At 33.8% G+C, this 19,703-nt stretch overlaps 1 protein-coding gene and 1 pseudogene across 4 annotated transcripts in view; both read right to left on the bottom strand.

Moving 5' to 3' along the window:
• Positions 1 to 832: 832 nt before the first annotated feature.
• Positions 833 to 19,703, bottom strand: part of TMEM38B (transmembrane protein 38B) — a 78,453-nt gene continuing 59,582 nt past the window's right edge. For 2 of the 3 annotated variants that reach the window (XM_003911405.4, XM_021927300.2), the window contains one exon: positions 833 to 2,769. In XM_003911405.4, the coding sequence (XP_003911454.1) occupies positions 2,554 to 2,769 (216 nt within the window). In that variant the 3' untranslated portion in view covers positions 833 to 2,553. The remainder of the gene's footprint in view (positions 2,770 to 19,703) is intronic. The other variant, XR_001895692.3, reaches the window with a different exon arrangement.
• Positions 11,887 to 16,632, bottom strand: LOC103878176 (annotated as a pseudogene). The gene has a single exon (XR_638205.4). The product of XR_638205.4 is annotated as a DEP domain-containing protein 1A pseudogene (transcript).

Genomic DNA, 19,703 nt, shown 5'->3' with positions numbered 1-19,703 from the left:
AATTGCACCTGGGGCAAACACTATAAAGGGCTTTACCATGGGAAAGGGAGAGCATTCTGAACACATTATTCCATTTACAACATGCAATGTTCCACTCAATTATCATGAACTTGTGATGTGGATTTTAATGGAAATGTGTCCGGGCTTTAAGGGACAAAAAAAAATACACACACACACACACACACACACACTAACCAGAGTCTCCCTTCTTCTCTCATCTCTCTACCTTTTGGTCTCTACCCACAGGGAGGCTATCATTTCCACTGAAACCCGCCTACTCCACATATCTTGTCTCTCTCCAGCCCTTACTTGATACTCCCTCAGTAAGGAAGAGTGACTAATCTGATAAATCACTTTGATACTCATTTGGCCATGTTTTACTTGAGAGTGAGAACACCGAGGGAAGCTGGCTCTTGTTCTTGCCAGCTTTTTGTCTCTTTTATTTTTTTTTTTAAGGAGACCTATTAGGACTTGACTTTCTCAGTGCCACCTCTGATTAGCTGTGTGAGGCAGGTCTATAGGCCTTATTCACACTTCACATTGGGTAAGGAGTCTAACCTTTGCAAATCCAAGTCAAGACTCTACAGGTGACCTGAACAGATTCAGGATGGGGGTTTCAGGCCTAAGCCATGTTCTCCCGTACATTGTTTTACATTAAGAGCCTTGAATTGAGGATTATAGGATACTTGCATAGATCAATCAAGTTTCTACCAATGTCCCATTTGGACAGTAATCACTGAATATATACCATATTAGTCAAAACACTAGATGAGTTCTGAAACTCTACCTCAAGAAAAATATAAAAGAAACATAAAAATAATGTAATACTCCATTGGTGCTAAATAACTTATTTTAATAAATTTGTCTTTAATACAAGTGTAAAACAAGAGTCCTTTCATTTCAACTATAGTTAAACCCAAACTTTAAAACCAGTCAATAATTAACAATGTATTAATTTTGAAAAGTTTTTAACTGTAAGAGTATCAAATACAGAACTCTTAAATACTTAATGCTTTCTGTCACAATATTAAAAATAAACTTGTTAGCATTCCAAGACTATGAAAAGTGCCCCCTCCCAATGTTTTTGAACAAGTAAAAGTATAGTACCTGCTGGTGTTTACATTTGTTAAAAATTTAAAATAACAACAACAACTTGAATGTGATTTGAGTACTTCTAAACCATCCAAAATACCTGATACGGGTAGTAGGTTCATGGTTTTGGTAAAAGAAACTAGGACACAGAGTTTTAATGTTATAACTGGACTTTTAAATCATAAAGAAAGAAAATCTGATGTCATTTAGTATCTTTTCTTGTTTATTTTTAATTTTGCTAAGAAGGAACCAGATTTTATATCATCATTCTTCATCTGAATGGACTGCCATATGAAGTTCTGGTTTCTCCGTTTCTTCTTGGTTAGCTGGTTACTACCAAATGCCTGAGGACAATTCTCAGAGCATTTCCACATGAAGGTGATTAGTTTTCATTTAAAATAAAATTAATAACACATGTACATGTAGATGAACATATAACAAAACCATATGAAAGCTTGTCAGAGACATTCAACTAGAAACTAAAACGGTAGCCACTAGAAAGAAGACATAGTGGAAAAATTTTTAAACTGAGATACTTTTTGTTGAATAATTACAGTAACTACTACCAATATATTCAGACCAATGAAGATTAGAAAGAACATGCAAAATGCTGAGAAAAGTAATTTCCCCTACAATTAAAACAAACGTGTTTTAATGAGAGATAAAAAAATCAGTCAAGCTCTTAAAATGAAAATTACAAAACAAAACATGGGATTAACAATTTATTAAAAATTACACCCTTGATTTTCTTGAGGGAAAAAAACAGTAGTTTTTTTTATAACAAGGGCATGAGAAAGACTTCAGATTAAGACTCATACTCTGTTCTAAATGAAAAGTAGTAAAATTACTTCTAGTAGAAAATATCTGCTATGGAAAAAAACTTTCAGGTATTTTCCATTTGATGTAGGTATTAATAAAAAATATGATGTTTATATCTAAAATATAAAGCAGCAATTTATTTTCATTTATAATATAAAGTGTTTTAGGAAAAGTTTACTCTTCTCAGTGTTCAAAACAAAATGGCAATTGTTTTCCATACCCAGCAATTTTAATGATAATGTAAAGTAAAAATTTAATCCTGCTGAACTAAAGCTCAATAGATTCAAATTTTAAAAATATGAAAATATCTACATTTTTAAAAGTTTAAAATTTTTGTTACTTTGCAATGACAGATCTGCTTTTTCTAACATTGAAAAAATTTTGCCTTCTTTTATTAATATAAAACTATTCAAATAATCACAACACAATCCCTTATACCAGAAAAGCATAATCACATGATACTCAAGAATTACAATCCAGAAAGGGGAAGTCTTCCTCAAACAAAGAATTTCTTTCTTTCTGTCACCTCCATTCCATATATATAGTCTTCATTTCACATCACATACATAGAAAAATTATCACAATCTAACAGGTAGATAAGAAAAAAAATTTTTTTGGCCTTGTAGAGCTCATCAAGTAAATTTATTCATTCTTCTTAGTATGTTTCTTTTTAACATTATCTGAAGCAACATCTGCAGGCTTTGAGGCCAATGAACCAACACCATTGGAAGGTGATTTTGCTTCACTTTTCTTCTCACATGATGAAAACGGCTGCTGCCAGCCAAAGAGCATCCGACTCAATGTATCCTCAAAAGGAGCAAATGTCATAGTAGAAGTCTGTGTAGTCATCATGGTTATCTGGGGGAAAAAAGTTCAATTTTGAATTTAAATACAAATGCTTTCTGTTTCTCAAGAGAGAGAAAAACAAAGGAAAAAAATCAAAATGCATTAATGTAAACTGCAGGAAAAGCAATTTAAGCTCCATTCTGGTAAAATCTCTGTTCTCCATGAGATTATACTTAATGGAAAAGAACATGACTCATTAAAAATAATACAAGGTACCATATTTTGGGGTGCCAAATGAGCAGAATAACCACTTTCACAAAAATGCATTTAGTATTCAAAGGAAGTAAGATAAAATATCAACATTACCATGCACTTGTGTCAGAGCTAAGACAAGTGCTTTACATTGTCATTCTCTTTAATTTTAACCCAACAACTACTCTATTATTATCCTCATCAGTGAGATGTGGAACCAAGGCTCTGAGAGGTTAAATAACTTGCCCAAAGTCACAAAGCTAATAAGTGGCAAAGAAGTTTGCAATATCCAGATTTTGAGTTCAATTACTAAATAAACTGACTATCATCATCTAAAGTCACAGACTTTTAGTGAATTGCAGAATTCCACCCTCAACAGATTATAGAAAGTCTCTATCCCCCAATTTTTTCCATATATATTTTTATATAAAGGAACCAAGACCTCAAAGGGTAGAGAGTGCTCCCATTCCTTTATGTGGCAAAATGCACAGTATTCACAGATGTTTAGATACACTCAAGAAATTAGACTGATGCCAACATAAATCTAGGAGGAGAACTTTCAAGTCTAGAATAGCTCCAAAGAATCTAGGAATTTCCCCAAGAGTCAATTCCTCCAGAACACAGATAATGACTCAAACTAGAAATTTTGGGTATCAAATTTCCAAAGAAGACCCCTACATAACCTACCTGCTTGGGGAAAATGGTATCAAGAATAAATTCTTACTAGTTGCAATACAGTAGGGGGAGTTGGAAGAAAAGTATATGTTCATCACAAAAGGAATAGGTAAGTTAAATGCATACTATGCAATAGTTAGACTAGAAAAGAAAAAGCAAAAAATTCTTAGAACATACTGTTAGGTGAAAATGAGACACAAAACAAGAGCCATAGTGTACTATAATTTATATAAATTAAAAACACATCGACACACAACATTGTGAGAGTACTAAAGATCACCGAAATGTATATTTTAAAACAGCTAATTTTATGTGAATTTGAACTCAATTAAAAAATTTTTTTTAAATACAAGCCCATGGACTTCAGGCCAGTCATGATTAAATAGCTTCTATCAGGACTCAGTCTCTCACCAAAATCAACAAAAGACAGAAGTACATAAAGTAACTGCTAAAAGACACTGACAAACAACTGAAATAGGCAGAACCTGATGGGGCTACTATCCAAGAGAAAAAAAGGTGAGCAGACACTTTAGCAGCCAGCTGCTTGGTATTGGGAAGATAAGTTGGAACTCAAGGTCAGACGAGGTGAAATTGCCCAGGGATATACTTCAGGCTTAAAGTAAGACCCCAAAAGGGTTACACTGTAGAAGGGCAAACTGAAACGCAATACAGCACTAAGTCTAAAACTAACAATATGATTAAAATATTCTGCTTGTGCATTAACATTAACAACTGTCTTCCAGAAGATGTTAAATGTAGTCCCTGCCCTCAAGGAGCTTACCTACTAGTCAGAGATAGGCAAGTAAATCAGTAATTGCCAAACAGTAAAGAAGAGTAAGGGCAGTAATGGAGATTTCCCAGGAACATTTAAATAATGGATATAGATCTGGAAGTCGTTTATCACACAAGTGAAAGGTAAACGCATAAATATGAGTGTACACACCTGGAGAGAATGTAAAATGAGGAGTCTAAATATAACATTAACCTCCAAGTTTATGCCATTATTGGGTAAGATCTAAGGACTTTTTTATGTTAAATTATTCCTTAGAATAAATAATTACAATGAGATACACTAGCATAATCACCTTGGTCATAGCTTGACTTAAGGAACTGCAAATAAAAGATAATAGAATTCAAATAAAAAACAATGGTCTACTGTCAGGAAAACAGCAATGTCTTTTTTTTTTTTTTTTTTTTACAAAATCCAAAAGAGAAGAGTGTCAGGATTTAAAATATTTTCTGAGAACATGAACTATAATAAGTATTTTTCAAAGTCGAGTGTTTTAATAGAATCTCCACTCCCAAAAGACTCATCACTCAGTTGAGAAGTATTGCTGGCATCAGAAATTACTGCTGAGATAGACATATGAGGTTCAAGGACAAACTTCTGTGAATTCAGCCTCTTATCAGACCTTGATTTAACAAGGTGACAAATATAATTGTGACAAATAGAATAAATCCTTATTCTTTTACAAATAAAATATAAAACTGTCTCCTTATTTAGCAAACTATTAAAAGAAAAAGCATATTACCTAAAATAAACAGTATTTGGCTTCATAGTCTCTTACTTAAAAAGGAGAGGAAACAAAAGAAAATAGAAGCCCTAAAAATATTTTGGTATTTTCAACATATCCTAAAATATAAATTAATTCAGGTAAAGAAATTGTTTATATGCTATCTCAAGTTACACCATTTCAAAATGTCCAGTAAAATGTGACACACAATATAAGTACAAATGGCACTTACATCTACTTTTATATTCTCTATAGTGCTTAGCATTGAGAATACACTGAATGAATAAATATAACATCTACTTCATAGCATTAATTCAAAGGATATCTTAATATATCTATATAAGAAAAATTTGCACAATTAATCTCTCTTTTCATCCAGAACATACTTCTTCCTGTCTCTACCTGCCCAAATTCAAATAATCCTTTGCAGTGCAACTTGTGTCCATTCCAATAGGCCCTTATCAGTGTCTTCCAATGAAAGTCACTTGGCCCTAAAATGAATCCCTAATGGCACATGGCATATTCAAGTAGGTTTTCTGATCACTCTATGCTTTCTCCATAGATTATATCATTCCCTCAGACTTTGCTAATTATTAACGTGAATGATTCAAATAAATTAAAATCATAGGGTTTATATTTTTACAATTGTAAAAAAAGCTAGGCGAATGAACTGTTCATTTTTGGTATATATCTTTAAGTGTGCAATAATTAGAGACCTGTGAAAGAGCATTTTGACCATTTACTAGTCAACAAATACATATTAAAAATCAACTATATACACTAGACTCAATGCTAACGATGCAGTGATGAATACTGCAAACTTAGTACCTCTCCTCATAAAGTTTAAAAAGTTGAGTTAGCATATCTCATGTTCCTTTTTAGACAATAATATCTTAAGAATAGGGTTTGGGTCTTATTCAATGTTTATATAATCACTTATATCCCCCAAAGCACCTAAGAACAGTGTCCCTCATTCATGTATTCAACAATACATTATACCTTATTCAATGCATCAATGAATAAAATACATACATTACACCTTATTCAATGTATATATGATCATTTGGATCCCCAAAAGGGCCTAAGAACAGTGTCTGTCATTCATGTATTAAACAATACATTACCTGAAGACACTTCTCATCAGTATTCAGCACATCTACACTCCTTAAAACCATCTCCTCCTCCTTAAAACTCTCATCAACCACTCCTTTTCCATTTCCCATTCTAGATTTCCCTTCTCTAAATATTAGAGAACTTTAAGGCTCTGTCCTCACTCCTGTCTCATTCCATGCTTGTCTTCCTATAACTGCCTCCCTAAATTAGCTTATAAATTGCAATAAACAATAAACACAATTGCAATAAAAATAACATGGTTTTTCACAGAGCTAGACAAATTGCTATTAAAGTTCATATCAATAAACAAGAATAGCTAAAAATATATTGAAAAAACACAAACATAGAAGAAATCCAGAAAACACTGAAAAAGAACATTTGCAGGAGTGCCTGATTCTCCACAGCCTCATCAACAGAATGTGTAGCCAGACTTTTAAACTTTTAGTTTGCGGGAAGGTTGCTTGAGTCCAAGTTTGAGACCAGCCTGGGCAATATAGTGAAACCAAAATTGTACAAAAAATACAAAAATTAGCCAGGCATGGTGGCACACACCTGTAGTCCCAACTACACTCAGGTGGCTGAGGTGGGAAGATCGCTTGGGCCTGGGAAGTCAAGGCTGCAGTGAGCCATGATCATGCCACTTCACTCCAGCCTGAGCGACAGAGCAAGACCCTGTCTCAAAAGTAAAATAAAATAAAAATTTAAAATTTTGTGCCAGTTTGATGAATGATAAATGGTATCTCAAGTGTTATTTTAATTAATGTTTCTCAAGTACGAGTTCTACATTTTTTAATATGTTTGAGGAACATTTCCCGATCTTTTCTGTGTGAACTGTCTGTTGATAACTTTAACTTTTCCATCAGGTTTTGGTCCTTTATCCCTTAATTTTTAAGAGGCTGTTATATATCAGGCATACCAGCCCTCTGATATATGTTGTAAGTATTTTATCACAGTTATTTGATAGCTATATTTTGACTTTGTCCACAGTGGCTTTTGCCGTGCAACTTTAAAAAACAATTTATGGAGTCAAATTTATCAATCTTTTCTTTATACTGAAGGAAGAACCAAGTAAACCCCAAAGTAAACAGAAGGAAGGATATAATAAAGACCTGAAATTAATGAAATCTAAAACAGAAAAACCAATGAAACCAAAAGCTGGGTCTTTGAAACAAATCCATGAAATTGACGAACCTCTAGGCAGAGTGCTTTTAAAAGAGAGAAAAAGAAAACACAGATTACCAATATCAGGAATGAAAGGAGAGACATTACCACAAATTCCACAGACATTAAAGGGATAACAAAAAACTATTATGAACAATTTCATGCCAACAATAAAAAACTTAAGTGAAATGGCAAATTCCTTAATAAATACAACTTAGTAAAACAGACACAAGTAAATCTGCATAGCCCTATATCTATGTAAGAAACTGTTATCAAAAACCTTCCTTTAAAGAAAATTCTAGGCCCAAATGACTTCATTAGTGAATCTATCAAACATTTACCAATAAATAATATCAAACCTACATAAACTCAGAGAATACAGAAATTCTTTTCCATTTATTTAAAAAGTCCAGTTTTATGTTAGTACAAAAAAGAGAAAAAAATTACAGAGAAAACTACAAACCAATATCCATTAACACACAGGAAAAAAAATCCTTGAAAATATTTTTAAAAATGGATTCAGTAATATCCATGACTGATAAACACATCATGACTAAATGGGGTTTATCACAGAAATGAAAGATTTACGTAACATTTTAATAATCAATGTAATCCACTATACTAACAGAATATAGGAGAAAACCCCTATGATTATTTTAACTGATACAGAACAAAGCAGTTGACAAAATCCCACACCCATTCATGATAAACTTTCAGCAAACTAGAAATAAAAGAGAACTTCCTCAACCTCATAAAGGACATCTATAAGATGCTTAATAGCTAACATCATATTTAAGGTAAAAGGCTGAATGTTTTTCCACTAAGGTCACAAACAAAACAAAGATGTCTACTCTCACCATTTTTCTTTCACATTGTACAGGACATTCTAGCCAATACAATAAGGCAAGGAAAAAAAAAAAACCAAATTGAAAAGGAAAAAGTAAAACTATCTTTATCATAGACAAGACCATGTATATAGACAATGCTAAGGAATCTACACAGAAGCTACCAGAACCAACAGGCAAATTTAGCAAGGTCACAGGATACAAGAACAATGTGTAAGAATTAACTATATATTTAAATACAAGCAACGTAAAATTCCAAATTGAAATTTGAAAAACTACTATTTCTAAAGGCATCCAAAAATATGAACTACTTCAGGATAAATTTAAATTTAACAAGATACATATAAAACAATGAAAACCACTAAATAGTACTCCAAAAATTTAAAGAAGGCCTAAATACATGGAGAAACATGTATCAACAGACTAAATCTTTTTAAGACCTGATTTCTTCTCTATAGACACAATCTCAAAAACAATTCCAGAAGGCGTTTTTTCCATAGAAAGTGACAACTTAATCAGAAAACTTATTTAGAAATATAAAAGATGTAGACTATCCTAAGAAATATTGAAAAAAGAATAAAGTTGGAGAAACTGTACTACTTGATTTTAAGACTTACTATAAAGTTATGGTAATTAAAACAGTTTAGTATTGGCTAGAAATAGACATATAAATCAATAGAACAGAATATACTCCAGAAATAGACCCACATAGGTCAAGCCAACTGATTTTCAACAAAGGTGGCAAGATCATTCAATGAGGGAAAGAACTGTCTTTTCAACAGTGTTGTAACAACTTCATATTCATATGGAAAAAAAAAAAAAAAACCTGACCCTTACCTCATAGGACTCGTAAAACTTATTTTGAAATGGTTCACAGATTCTAAAAGTAAAAAGGATGAGTTCATGTCCTTTGTAGGGACATGGATGAAGCTGGAAACCATCAATCGCAAAGACAGAAAACCAAACACTGCATGTTTTCACTCATAGGTGGGAATTGAACAATGAGAACAATTGGACACAGGGTGGGGAACACCACACACCAGGGCCTGTTGTGGGGTGGGGGGAGGGGGGAGGGATAACATTAGGAGATATACCTAATGTAAATGACGAGTTAATGGGTGCAGCACACCAACATGGCATATGTATACATATGTAAAAAACCTGCATGTTGTGCATATGTACCCTAGAATTTAAAGTATAATTTTAAAAAAAAAAGGAAAAAAATCAAAAATTATAAAACTTTTAGAAGAAATAGGTGAAAACTCTTCAAAACCTTGAGGAATAAAATAATTTCTTAAATAGGACACAAAAAGAAGGACCATGAAAGGAAAATCTAGTAAAGTAAACTTCATCAAAATTTAAAACTTCAGCTCTTCTAAAGACAACACTAAAGAAATAAAAAGCAACAGCATAAACTGGGAGAAAATTATTTGCAATACATATATCTCACCAAGGATTGACATCCTGAATATACAGAGAACTGTTACAACTCAATAATAATACAATTTTTAATAGACAAAATATTTAAATAGACACTATTCAAAAGATGATATATGAATGGCCAGTAAACACATGAAAAGACGCTCAAGTCTCTAGCCACCAGAGAAATGCAAAATAAAACTACAATGCGGTATCACCTCATACTTATAAAATGCTAAAATTAAAATGACTGATAATACCAAATAATAAGGATCTAGGACAATCAGAAGTCTCATACATTGCTGGTGGGAATGTAAAATGATACAACCATTTTGAAAAATAGTGTGGTAGTTTCTTAAAAAGATAAACATATGCTTTTCAGATGACCTAGCAATTCTACTCCTAGTTATTAAGTGAAATGAAAATACATATCTGGCCAGGCACAGTGGCTCATGCCTGTAATTTCAGCACTTTGGAATGCCGAGGCAGGCGGATCATGAGGTCAGGAGATCGAGACCATCCTGGCTAACATGGTGAAACTCCTTCTCTACTAAAAATACAAAAAATTAGCCAGGCGTGGTGGCACACACCTATATTCCCAGCTACTCGAGAGGCTGAGGCAGGAGAATCACTTGAACCCTGGAGGCGGAGGTTGCAGTGAGCCAAGATTACACCACTGCACTCCAGCCTGGGCAACAGAGCAAGACTCTGTCTCAAAAAAATACAAAAAAGAAGAAAAAGAAAATACATGTCTATGTATAGACATATATGTACACATATTCCTAGCAGCTTTATTTATAACAACCTTATTCAAATAATCAAAAGCTGGAAATACACCAAAACCCATCAACAGATAACTGGAAAAACAAATTGTGGTACCTAATACTGTTGCGGGAAGTCAGGGAACCCGAACGGAGGGACCGGCTGAAGCCGCGGCAGAAGAATATAAATTGTGAAGATTTCATGGACATTTATTAGTTCCCCAAATTAATACTTTTATAATTTCTTATGCCTATCTTTACTGTAATCTCTGAACATAAATTGTGAAGATTTCATGGACACTTATCACTTCCCCAATGAATATCCTTGTGATTTCCTATGCCTGTCTTTACTTTAATCTCTTAATCCCGTCATCTTCTTTGTAAACTGAGGAGGATGAATGTTACCTCACAACCCCGTGATTGTATCAACCGCACAAATTGTTTGTAGAGCATGTGTGTTTGAACAATATGAAATCTGGGCATCTTAAAATTCACTGATGGCTCCAGTAATGGCAATGCTGGCTATGTAGGTCCTACAGACAAGCTTATTTCTACACCACTGCACTCCAGCCTGGGCAACACAGCAAGACTCTGTCTCAAAAAAAATAAGAAGACAAAGAAAATACATGTCTATGTATAGACATATATGTACACATATTCATAGCAGCTTTATTTATAACAACCTTATTCAAATAATCAAAAGCTGGAAATACACCAAAACCCATCAATAGATAACTGGAAAAACAAACTGTGGTACCTAATACTACTTAGGAATATGTAATTATATGGGTAAATCTCAAAAACAAAATGAGTACATACTATATGACTCTATATGAAACTACAGAAAAGACAACTCTAATCTGTAGTGATATAAAGTGGATAAATGGTATACTGGGGCTATGGATAGTGGCTGGGATTTATCAGAGCAAGGTACAAGGGAATGCTCCGAAGTGATAGAAATGTTTCATACACTGACTGTGGTAGTGGTTACACAGGTATACAAATTTGTCAAAACTCATCAAAATGTACTCCTAGACTGAATGTACTTTATTATCCATGAATACAGTTTATTATGCATCAATTATACTTCTAAAAAGTTGACTTTTAAAAATTTTTAAAGGAGCTCATTTCTAATAATTTCATAAATAAATATTAAACGCTACTTTGCTAAAGCATTTTTCAAAATTGTTACAAAACCCCAAATAATTTTAATATCAATTTGCAATATAACCCACATTTTACATATCTATAAACAAAGAAAGTTTTAGCATACTAACGCCTTAGAAATAATTCAATTTGGTCCAATAATTTTATAGCCAGAGTTTCTAGGATAAAGTCGTATTTATAATTCTCTGTCCAGATTTTTAATAAAAATCAGTAATGTTAAATGGAACACTATCATTTTATAGAGAAATAGTATGAAATTATATTGAGAAATTAGAATAGTCATTAAACATTAAGATTTTATTACAACCCAGGCATTATATATTTCTTTACACTTAAGGAATAGATATCAAACAATCTTGGAGTAAAAAATAGAAGGCAACTTGCTTCAAGTTTGTACCAAGTCAATCAAGCAGAAACCTGAAGAACCTTGTTTTAAGATGAGAGGCATTTATACTTGGCAGGCATTTTCTTCCAATGAAAAAATAAAGTCAATGTGCCACTATCTTGACACTTATAAACATGTTTAAAAAAAGCATTGAGGACGTTGATTCTCACAGTTGGCTGAATATTGGAATCACCTAGATTAAAAAAAATACTAATCCCTATACAACATCCCTAAAATTCAGATTTAATTAGTGTAAGTTAGGCCCTAGGCAATAGGCTGTTTTAAAACTCCTCGGGTGAGTCTAATGTGCACTAATTTGAAAATCACTAGCTTAGAGACCTGTTCCATCATCATAGAAGTCAGTCGTGAGCTGAATGATTATACATGCCCTGATTTCAGTGGGTAGTGTTGTTATTTTAAGCATCTGATAAGTGTATCTCCCTTGATTAAAAATAAATACCTTATAGAAGAGATTATATGTTTTATTTATCATTGTCTCCACATATCTGGAACAATGAAGGCACATAGCAGTTGCTAAATAAGTATCTTTTGAATGAATATATGATTGCCTTATACTTCTTTTATATCCCCATCTTGTAACAGACTATGCAAATTAGAATTCAAAATATATATATTGAACAAATTAATGACTGAAGCAATTGGGGATAATATTTAAGGCAAAACCAAATCTGATAAAATATACACATATTTTTAAAACACACACATATATATAAGTAGATCAAAAGTGGAAAAAGAATATACAAAAGAGTGTAACATTTGGCAGCTGAGAATTATTTCATTGAGTTTTCAAATATTCTTCACATTCTTATACTTAGAAACAAAGAAGTAACCCCAAATAACTAATTCATTAGCTAATATCTCAGAACTTGTACATATGCAGATAAATTTTCTTTTAAAAACAGAATTACAGTTTAATCTTGATGAACACAGCTCAGGTTTCAAAATTCAAGTAAATAAAATTTTAGTACACATCATGATAGTCTTACTGCATAGCTGCGTTAAAAACAAAAAGTATTTGGTATCACCTATTGTTATGTGCTCTCAGTTGAGATCTAGTTAGTTTCCTAGGAGTCTCACATTGATAAACAACTATTTTGGTACTTCTTTACATAATGTGTTTATTTAGAAATACCTTATTAATAACAGACTTCCTTTTGATTAGCTACATTCTCAGATATGGCTTCATTTATAAAAGTTCCACAACTATTACATGATTTTTAATTCAGTTAGTATCTTAGACTACGGAACTTCGGTTTTCTTAAAATCAGCATTGGTTGCTTGATTGTAGGTTTGTCACCAAAAAGTGCTGCTTCACTCTCCGTGGTTGGAAATCTTTTCTGATGTATCAAGGGATATTCATTCTGAAACTGTTTTAGCTTTTTTCTTTTCTCCTTTAGAGGTAAATTCTTGTTTTTAATAATATTTTCTAAAAGTTCTGCAATTGCAGCTTGAGAGGTAGAAACTTTTTGCTCATCAAAGTCCTGAGCACTAATCTGCTTACAGTATAAGTTGGCAAACGAACAAACAGTCCATCTCCAGGATTTTCAGTATGTCCCTTTTTTAAGTAGTCAAGATGTTTTTCCACTGCAGTCTGTAAGTAAGAGGGTACTTGAAGAATTTCCTGATGATCCGTTAAGAAAGAAACTAATCTTCCAGCAAGAAGCTCATCAAGATCCACTTCTTTAGCACAGCATAGCACACACCAAGAAAAGGTATGTATCCTCAGTGATCTTGTGCCCAATGCATCATGAAGTTTAGGCATATCAACATTTTGACTCATTTGGGAAATCATACGCATTAAAAGTTGAAGCTTTCTATAATTTGCTGGGGGAAGTAACAAACAACATAACTGTACAGCATCGATGGCAACCCTCTCTAAATGACGTTGCAGGAAACTCTGTGTGCCAGTCAACACAGAAGAAGCTGGAAGTAAAGAATTTTCTGAAAATTCTATTGAACTTTTGCAGAGTCTTTTATTGATTGTGGCACTAGACTCTCCAAGTTCACTTTCCATAGCTGTTTGCACACTTTTGCTGCCTTGTCCAACATTTGCTTTCATGATAATTTCAGCCACTGGTGTATTGATATAACTATTCCTTCTTGTACTACTTCTTAAAAGCAAACTCTGAGACCTACAAAGCTGTTTTGACTTGCATTTCCCATGACACAACTTCTCTTGGTCTTGAGCAGTCAAAGTAGTGGTTCTCTTAAAACCAGCACAGAATGGCTTTTGAATATTTTCCTCTGAATGAAGATTCAACAGGAATTCCTCTTTGGGCTTAGACTCTAAAAACAGTTTATTATTTTGTCCTTCTATGTTTGGAAAAGATAGATGAAACACACTGGATGCCTCTTATTTGAATTCCCTGACACATCTACAATACCTTCCAAAGAACAACAGCTTGGTTTGCTGTTAGAGGATAGATCATGCATACCACTTAACCCTATTAAATTATGACAGCTTCCTCCCATTATGTCATTAGCACTCACTCTTCTGTTTCTTAAATTAACTAGCTGCATTTTCTTAGCAAATCTTTCTTGAAATCCTGGATTGCTTATCTGTAGTCTCTCAGAATAATCTGATTCTTCTTTTTTCTCTATGAAGCAGACTGAGAAGAAGGTACTCAGTTGATTTGAAGGAATTCAAATTGTTTAAGTGAAGGAATTTTTAAGACTGTGGATCATCTTGGATTCTATGTAGCCCACTGGATCTATCTGAAACTATCACATAGCCACAAATAACCAAAATGTTCACAAATAATTTGTAATATTCAAAAGTAAGTAGAGGTTCAGGGAGATCTAGAAAATAATCTGTGATTGTTCTGAACACATCTTGTTCAAATCCAACATTAGTTGAATTATTCATATCATCAGTTCTTGGCCAATCTGCCAGGCCTCATGGCAGATAATACCCAGTGAGGGAAGTCATCCGATTTGTTTTGTAGTATGACTACCCCATGTTTACTTGTATTGGCCATGTTGTACATTACATATTGGGGAATTACTTGTTTTGGATTTATGACTTCTTCTAGGGATGGCACACCTAAAATGGTTTGCAGGTAGATCAGAATAACATATCTCGAAATTTCTAAAACATCTTCCTGGCTTAGTTCTCTATTATCAACTGCATTTTCTTGATCTTCACTGATTATTTCATGCTTTATTTTCTCAGCATTTTCCTCAGATAAATGTATTCCATGCTTTTTAGGAGTTCTACGAGATAAGTTTCATCTTTTAAAAATGCTATCTTTATCTTTGGAAAAGTTCTCTATGTTGTTTTTTCTCAATTCTGGATGCCTTCGTGGCAGAGTTTTAAGTGGCGAAGTAGCAGGAAATCTGAAGAGCTGCTTATTATCGTCAACATTTTCTGATCCCCACCTGCCTTTGATATCTTCAATTACATGATTCTTAAGAAATATCCTCAACAGTTGGATAGTCTGTTGACCTGTAACTTTGGGACCAAAATTGCTATTATTTCTTAATAGGTCACAAAGCCAATCCACTGCTTCTCCTGCTGTGAAACAATTGCCATATTTTTTAAAGTGTTGTCTATGTTTTCTTAGAGGCATTCCTGCTCGAAAAGATGTGGTAACTTCATTCCATAAGTAGCAGAATCCATTTAAGATGGCCATACCAGGAAGATCTGAATTCTAGCTCTGCCACTTGCTGTAGATGTGACTTTAGAAGGCCTCTAATGTCTGTGAGCCTCAGTGTCCACATTGGTAAAGTAGGACTAATAACACATGCCTGCCTGAAGGGCATTCCAGCTTGGTGGCCCGATAAGGCCCAAGAGGCACACCCAGACTCTCCATAGGTCTGTCAGCGCCCGGTGGCGTCCATGGTGGCGAAGGCAACACTCAGGCCCAGTGGCCCGGGCAGTGACGAGTCTCAGCACAACCATCGGCCCCGCCGCCAATTTGAATAGCATCTGCTAAAGCATTTTTTAAAGCGATCCTGATAAAGTTGGGCCCTGTACCATACCTTGGGAAACACTGCTGTTGGTCATACCTAGAAACAGAGTGAACAGGTCACAAGGTACGTGAATTTTCACCCTCGTCAGATACTGCCAAAATGCTCTCCCAAGTTTTATTCCTGTTTATACTCCCTCCAAATCCCTTTAAAATAGTTTACACTCTTCATCTTCACTTTTTTATTCACCTCAGTTGATTACAATCATTTTTCTATCCCTTACCAGTCCACTGAAATTGCTTTTACTAAGGTCACCAAATATCTTTTAATTTCAAAACCCAACAGCCTCTTTTCAGTTTTAGTCATTCTTTACCATTTCTTCTGCTTTATTTCACAACAGCTCTATTTCACAATTACTCCTTATAGAGCCAATTTTTATTTTTAAATATTTTTAAAACATTGATGTAGATGTGGTGAAAAGGGAACACGTTTACACTGCTGGTGGGAATATAAACTAGTACAACCACTATGGAAAACAGTATGGAGATTCTTCAAAGAACTAAAAGTAGAACTACCATTTGATCCAGTAATCCCACAACTGGGTATCTTCACAGAGCAAAAGAAGTCATTATATGAAAAAGACACTTGCAAACTCATGTTTATAGCAGCACAATTAGCAATTGCAAAAATATGAAACCAGCCTAAATGCCCATCAACCAACAAGTGGATAAAGAAAAGGTGGTACGTATACACCACGGAATTCTAATCAGCCATAAAAAGGAACAAAATAATGGCATTTGCAGCAACCTGGATGGAGCTGAAGACCATTATTCTAAGTGAAGTAACTCAGAAATGAAAAACCAAATATCGTATGTTCTCACTTATAAGTGGGAGCTAAGCTGTGAGGATGCAAAGGCATAAGAATGATACAATGAACTTTGAGGACTTGAGGGGAAGGGTGGGAGAGAGATGAAGGACAAAAGACTACACATTGGGTATAGTATACACTGCTTAGGTGTACCAAAATCTCAGAAATTACCACTAAAGAACTTATCCATGTAACCAAAAAAACACCTGTTCTCCAAAAACTATTGAAATAAAATTTAAAAGATAAAAAAATGATTAAGATTATGAAATATATTATCAGTTTCAGTAAACTCTAAATGGGATTTGGGCAAATGAATTAGTTTAAAATGAACATTCTATTTAGAAACTGGTGGATATACTTTCTAATTAGGAAAATGTTGAGAAATATTATAAAAGAAGTTCAGCATTGTATGTTTTCCTATTTTTAAATATCTTTATTATTATTACATTGCAGTATGGTGTTTAAGTTTGGGTGTTAAAATATAGAACTTTACATCCAGGAACAATTGTAAGAAAAATTATCATTTTTATTCCACAAATTAGGTCATGAACAAAAGCTGATCCTGTAACTCAAGAAAATGTAAGATATCAGTGCTATTTATTTATTCTTACCAAACCCACAATATACATTCATTTTCTTTAAAGATTAAAGTTAGAAACTCAAAAATAATACAGCTCCCACCCATTCAGCAAACTAGGAGTAGAAAGGAATTAACTTCCTACTCTGCTAAAAGGCATCTAGGAAAAACTCATAGCCAACATTATGCTTAATAGTGAAATACCAAATGCTTTCTCTCTAAGACGAAGAAAAAGACAAGAATGTTCATTCTCTCCATTTCTATCAACACTATACTGGAGGTTCTAGCCAGGATAACTGGGCAAGAAAATTAAAGACATGCAGATTGACAAGTAAAGAGTAAAATCATCTCTATTTGCAGATGACATGATCCTGCATATCGAAAATCCTAAGGAATCTATCTTCTATTTTATTATTTATTTATTTTATTATTATTTTTTTTTGAGATGGAGTCTGGCTCTGTTGCCCAGGCTGGAGTGCAGTGGCACAATCTTGGCTCACTGAAACCTCCGTTTTTGTATTTTTAGTAGAGACAGGATTTCATCATGTTGGCCAGACTGGTCTCGAACTCCTGACCTCAAGTGATCTGCCAAACTTGGCGTCTCAAAGTGCTAGGATTACAGGCATGACCCACCATGCCCAGCCAGGAATCTACCTTTTAAAACATTTATTAGAACTAATAAATGAGTTCAGCAAGGTTGCAGGATACAAAATCAATATACAAATATCAATTGTATTTCTACATATTTGTAATAAACAACCTGGAAGTGATATTTTAAAACAATTGTATTTAGTATAAAATCAAAAAAGAATAAAATACTTAGGAATAAATTTAACAAAAAAAGTGTAAGACGTGTATATTGAAAACAAAGATGGCCAAACTAAATCAAAAGAACTCCTGTGTTGATGAATTGGAAACCTTACTGTTAAGATGGCAATTATTCTCAAATCAATTTACAGATTTAAAGCAATCCCTATCAAAATAAGAGCTGGCTTCTTTGCAGAAATTGTAAAGTTGATCCCAAAGTTCATATGGCAATGCTAGTGACCCAGAATAGTCAAACAATTCTGAAAAAGAATAACAAATTCAGAGGTGTCACACTTTTTTTTATTATTTATTTTTCTTTATTCTTCAACTTTCATTTAAGATCAGGGGTACATGTACAGGATGTGCAGGTTTGTTACACAGCTAAATGTGTGCCATGGTGGACTGCTGCACAGATCATTTCATAACATAGGTATTAAGCCCAGCATTCATTAGCTATTCTTCCTGATGCTCTCCCTCCCTCCACCTCCCCCTGACAGGCCCCAGTGTATGTTAGGGAGGAGTCTCTCCTTTTCAATATTTTGGACTAGATTCAGTAGAATGGTACCAGCAATTCTTGGTACCTCTGGTAGAATTCAGCTGTTAATCCATCTGGTCCTGGCCTTTTTTTGGTTGGTAGGCTATTTATTACTGCCTCAATTTAATAACTCCTTACTGGTCTATTTGGGGATTCAACTTCTTCCTGGTTCAGTCTTGCAAGGGTGTATGTGTCCAGGAACTTATCCATTTCTTCTAGATTTTCTAGTTTATTTGCACAGAAGTGTTTCTATTATTCTCTGTTTATAGTATAGTTTATAGTATACTGTTCTTTATACAGATGGTTGTTTGTATTTCTGTGGGGTCAGTGGTGATATCCCCCTTATCATTTCTGATTGTGTTTGATTCTTCTCTGTTTTTCTTTATTAGTCTAGCCAGCAGTCTATTTATAAATGTTTTCCAAAAACCAGCTCATGGATTTGTTGATTTTTTTTTTAAGGGTTTTTCATGTCTCTATCTCCTTCAGTTCAGCTCTGATCTTGATTATTTCTTGTCTTCTGCTAGCTTTGGGGTTTCCTCTTGGTTCTCCAGTTCTTTCAGTTGAGGTGATAGGTTGTTAACTTGAGATCTTTCTAGGTTTTTATGTGGGCATTTAGTGCTGTAAATTTCCCTCTTAACACTGCCTTAGCTGCATCCCAGAGATTCTGGTATGCTGTCTCTTTGTTCTCATTAGTTTCAAAGAACTTCTTGATTTCTGCCTTAATTTCATTATTTACCCAAGAGTCATTCAGGAGCAGGTTGTTCAATTTCCATGTAGTTGTCTGGTTTTGAGTGCATTTATTAATCTTGAGTTCTAATTTGATTGTGCTGTGGTCTAAGAGACTGTTATTATTTCAGTTCTTTTACATTTGCTGAGGAGTGTTTTACTTCCAATTATGTGGTCAATTTTATATTAAGTGCGTGTGGCAATGAGAAGAATATACATTCTGTTGTTTTTGAGCAGAGAGTTCTGTAGTTATCTATCAGGTCTGCTTGAT

Source organism: Papio anubis, chromosome 13 (assembly GCF_008728515.1).
Source record: "Papio anubis isolate 15944 chromosome 13, Panubis1.0, whole genome shotgun sequence".
NCBI lineage: Eukaryota > Metazoa > Chordata > Mammalia > Primates > Cercopithecidae > Papio > Papio anubis.
Note: the sequence above shows the minus strand (reverse complement) of the source record. Positions and strands in the feature narration are given on the sequence as shown.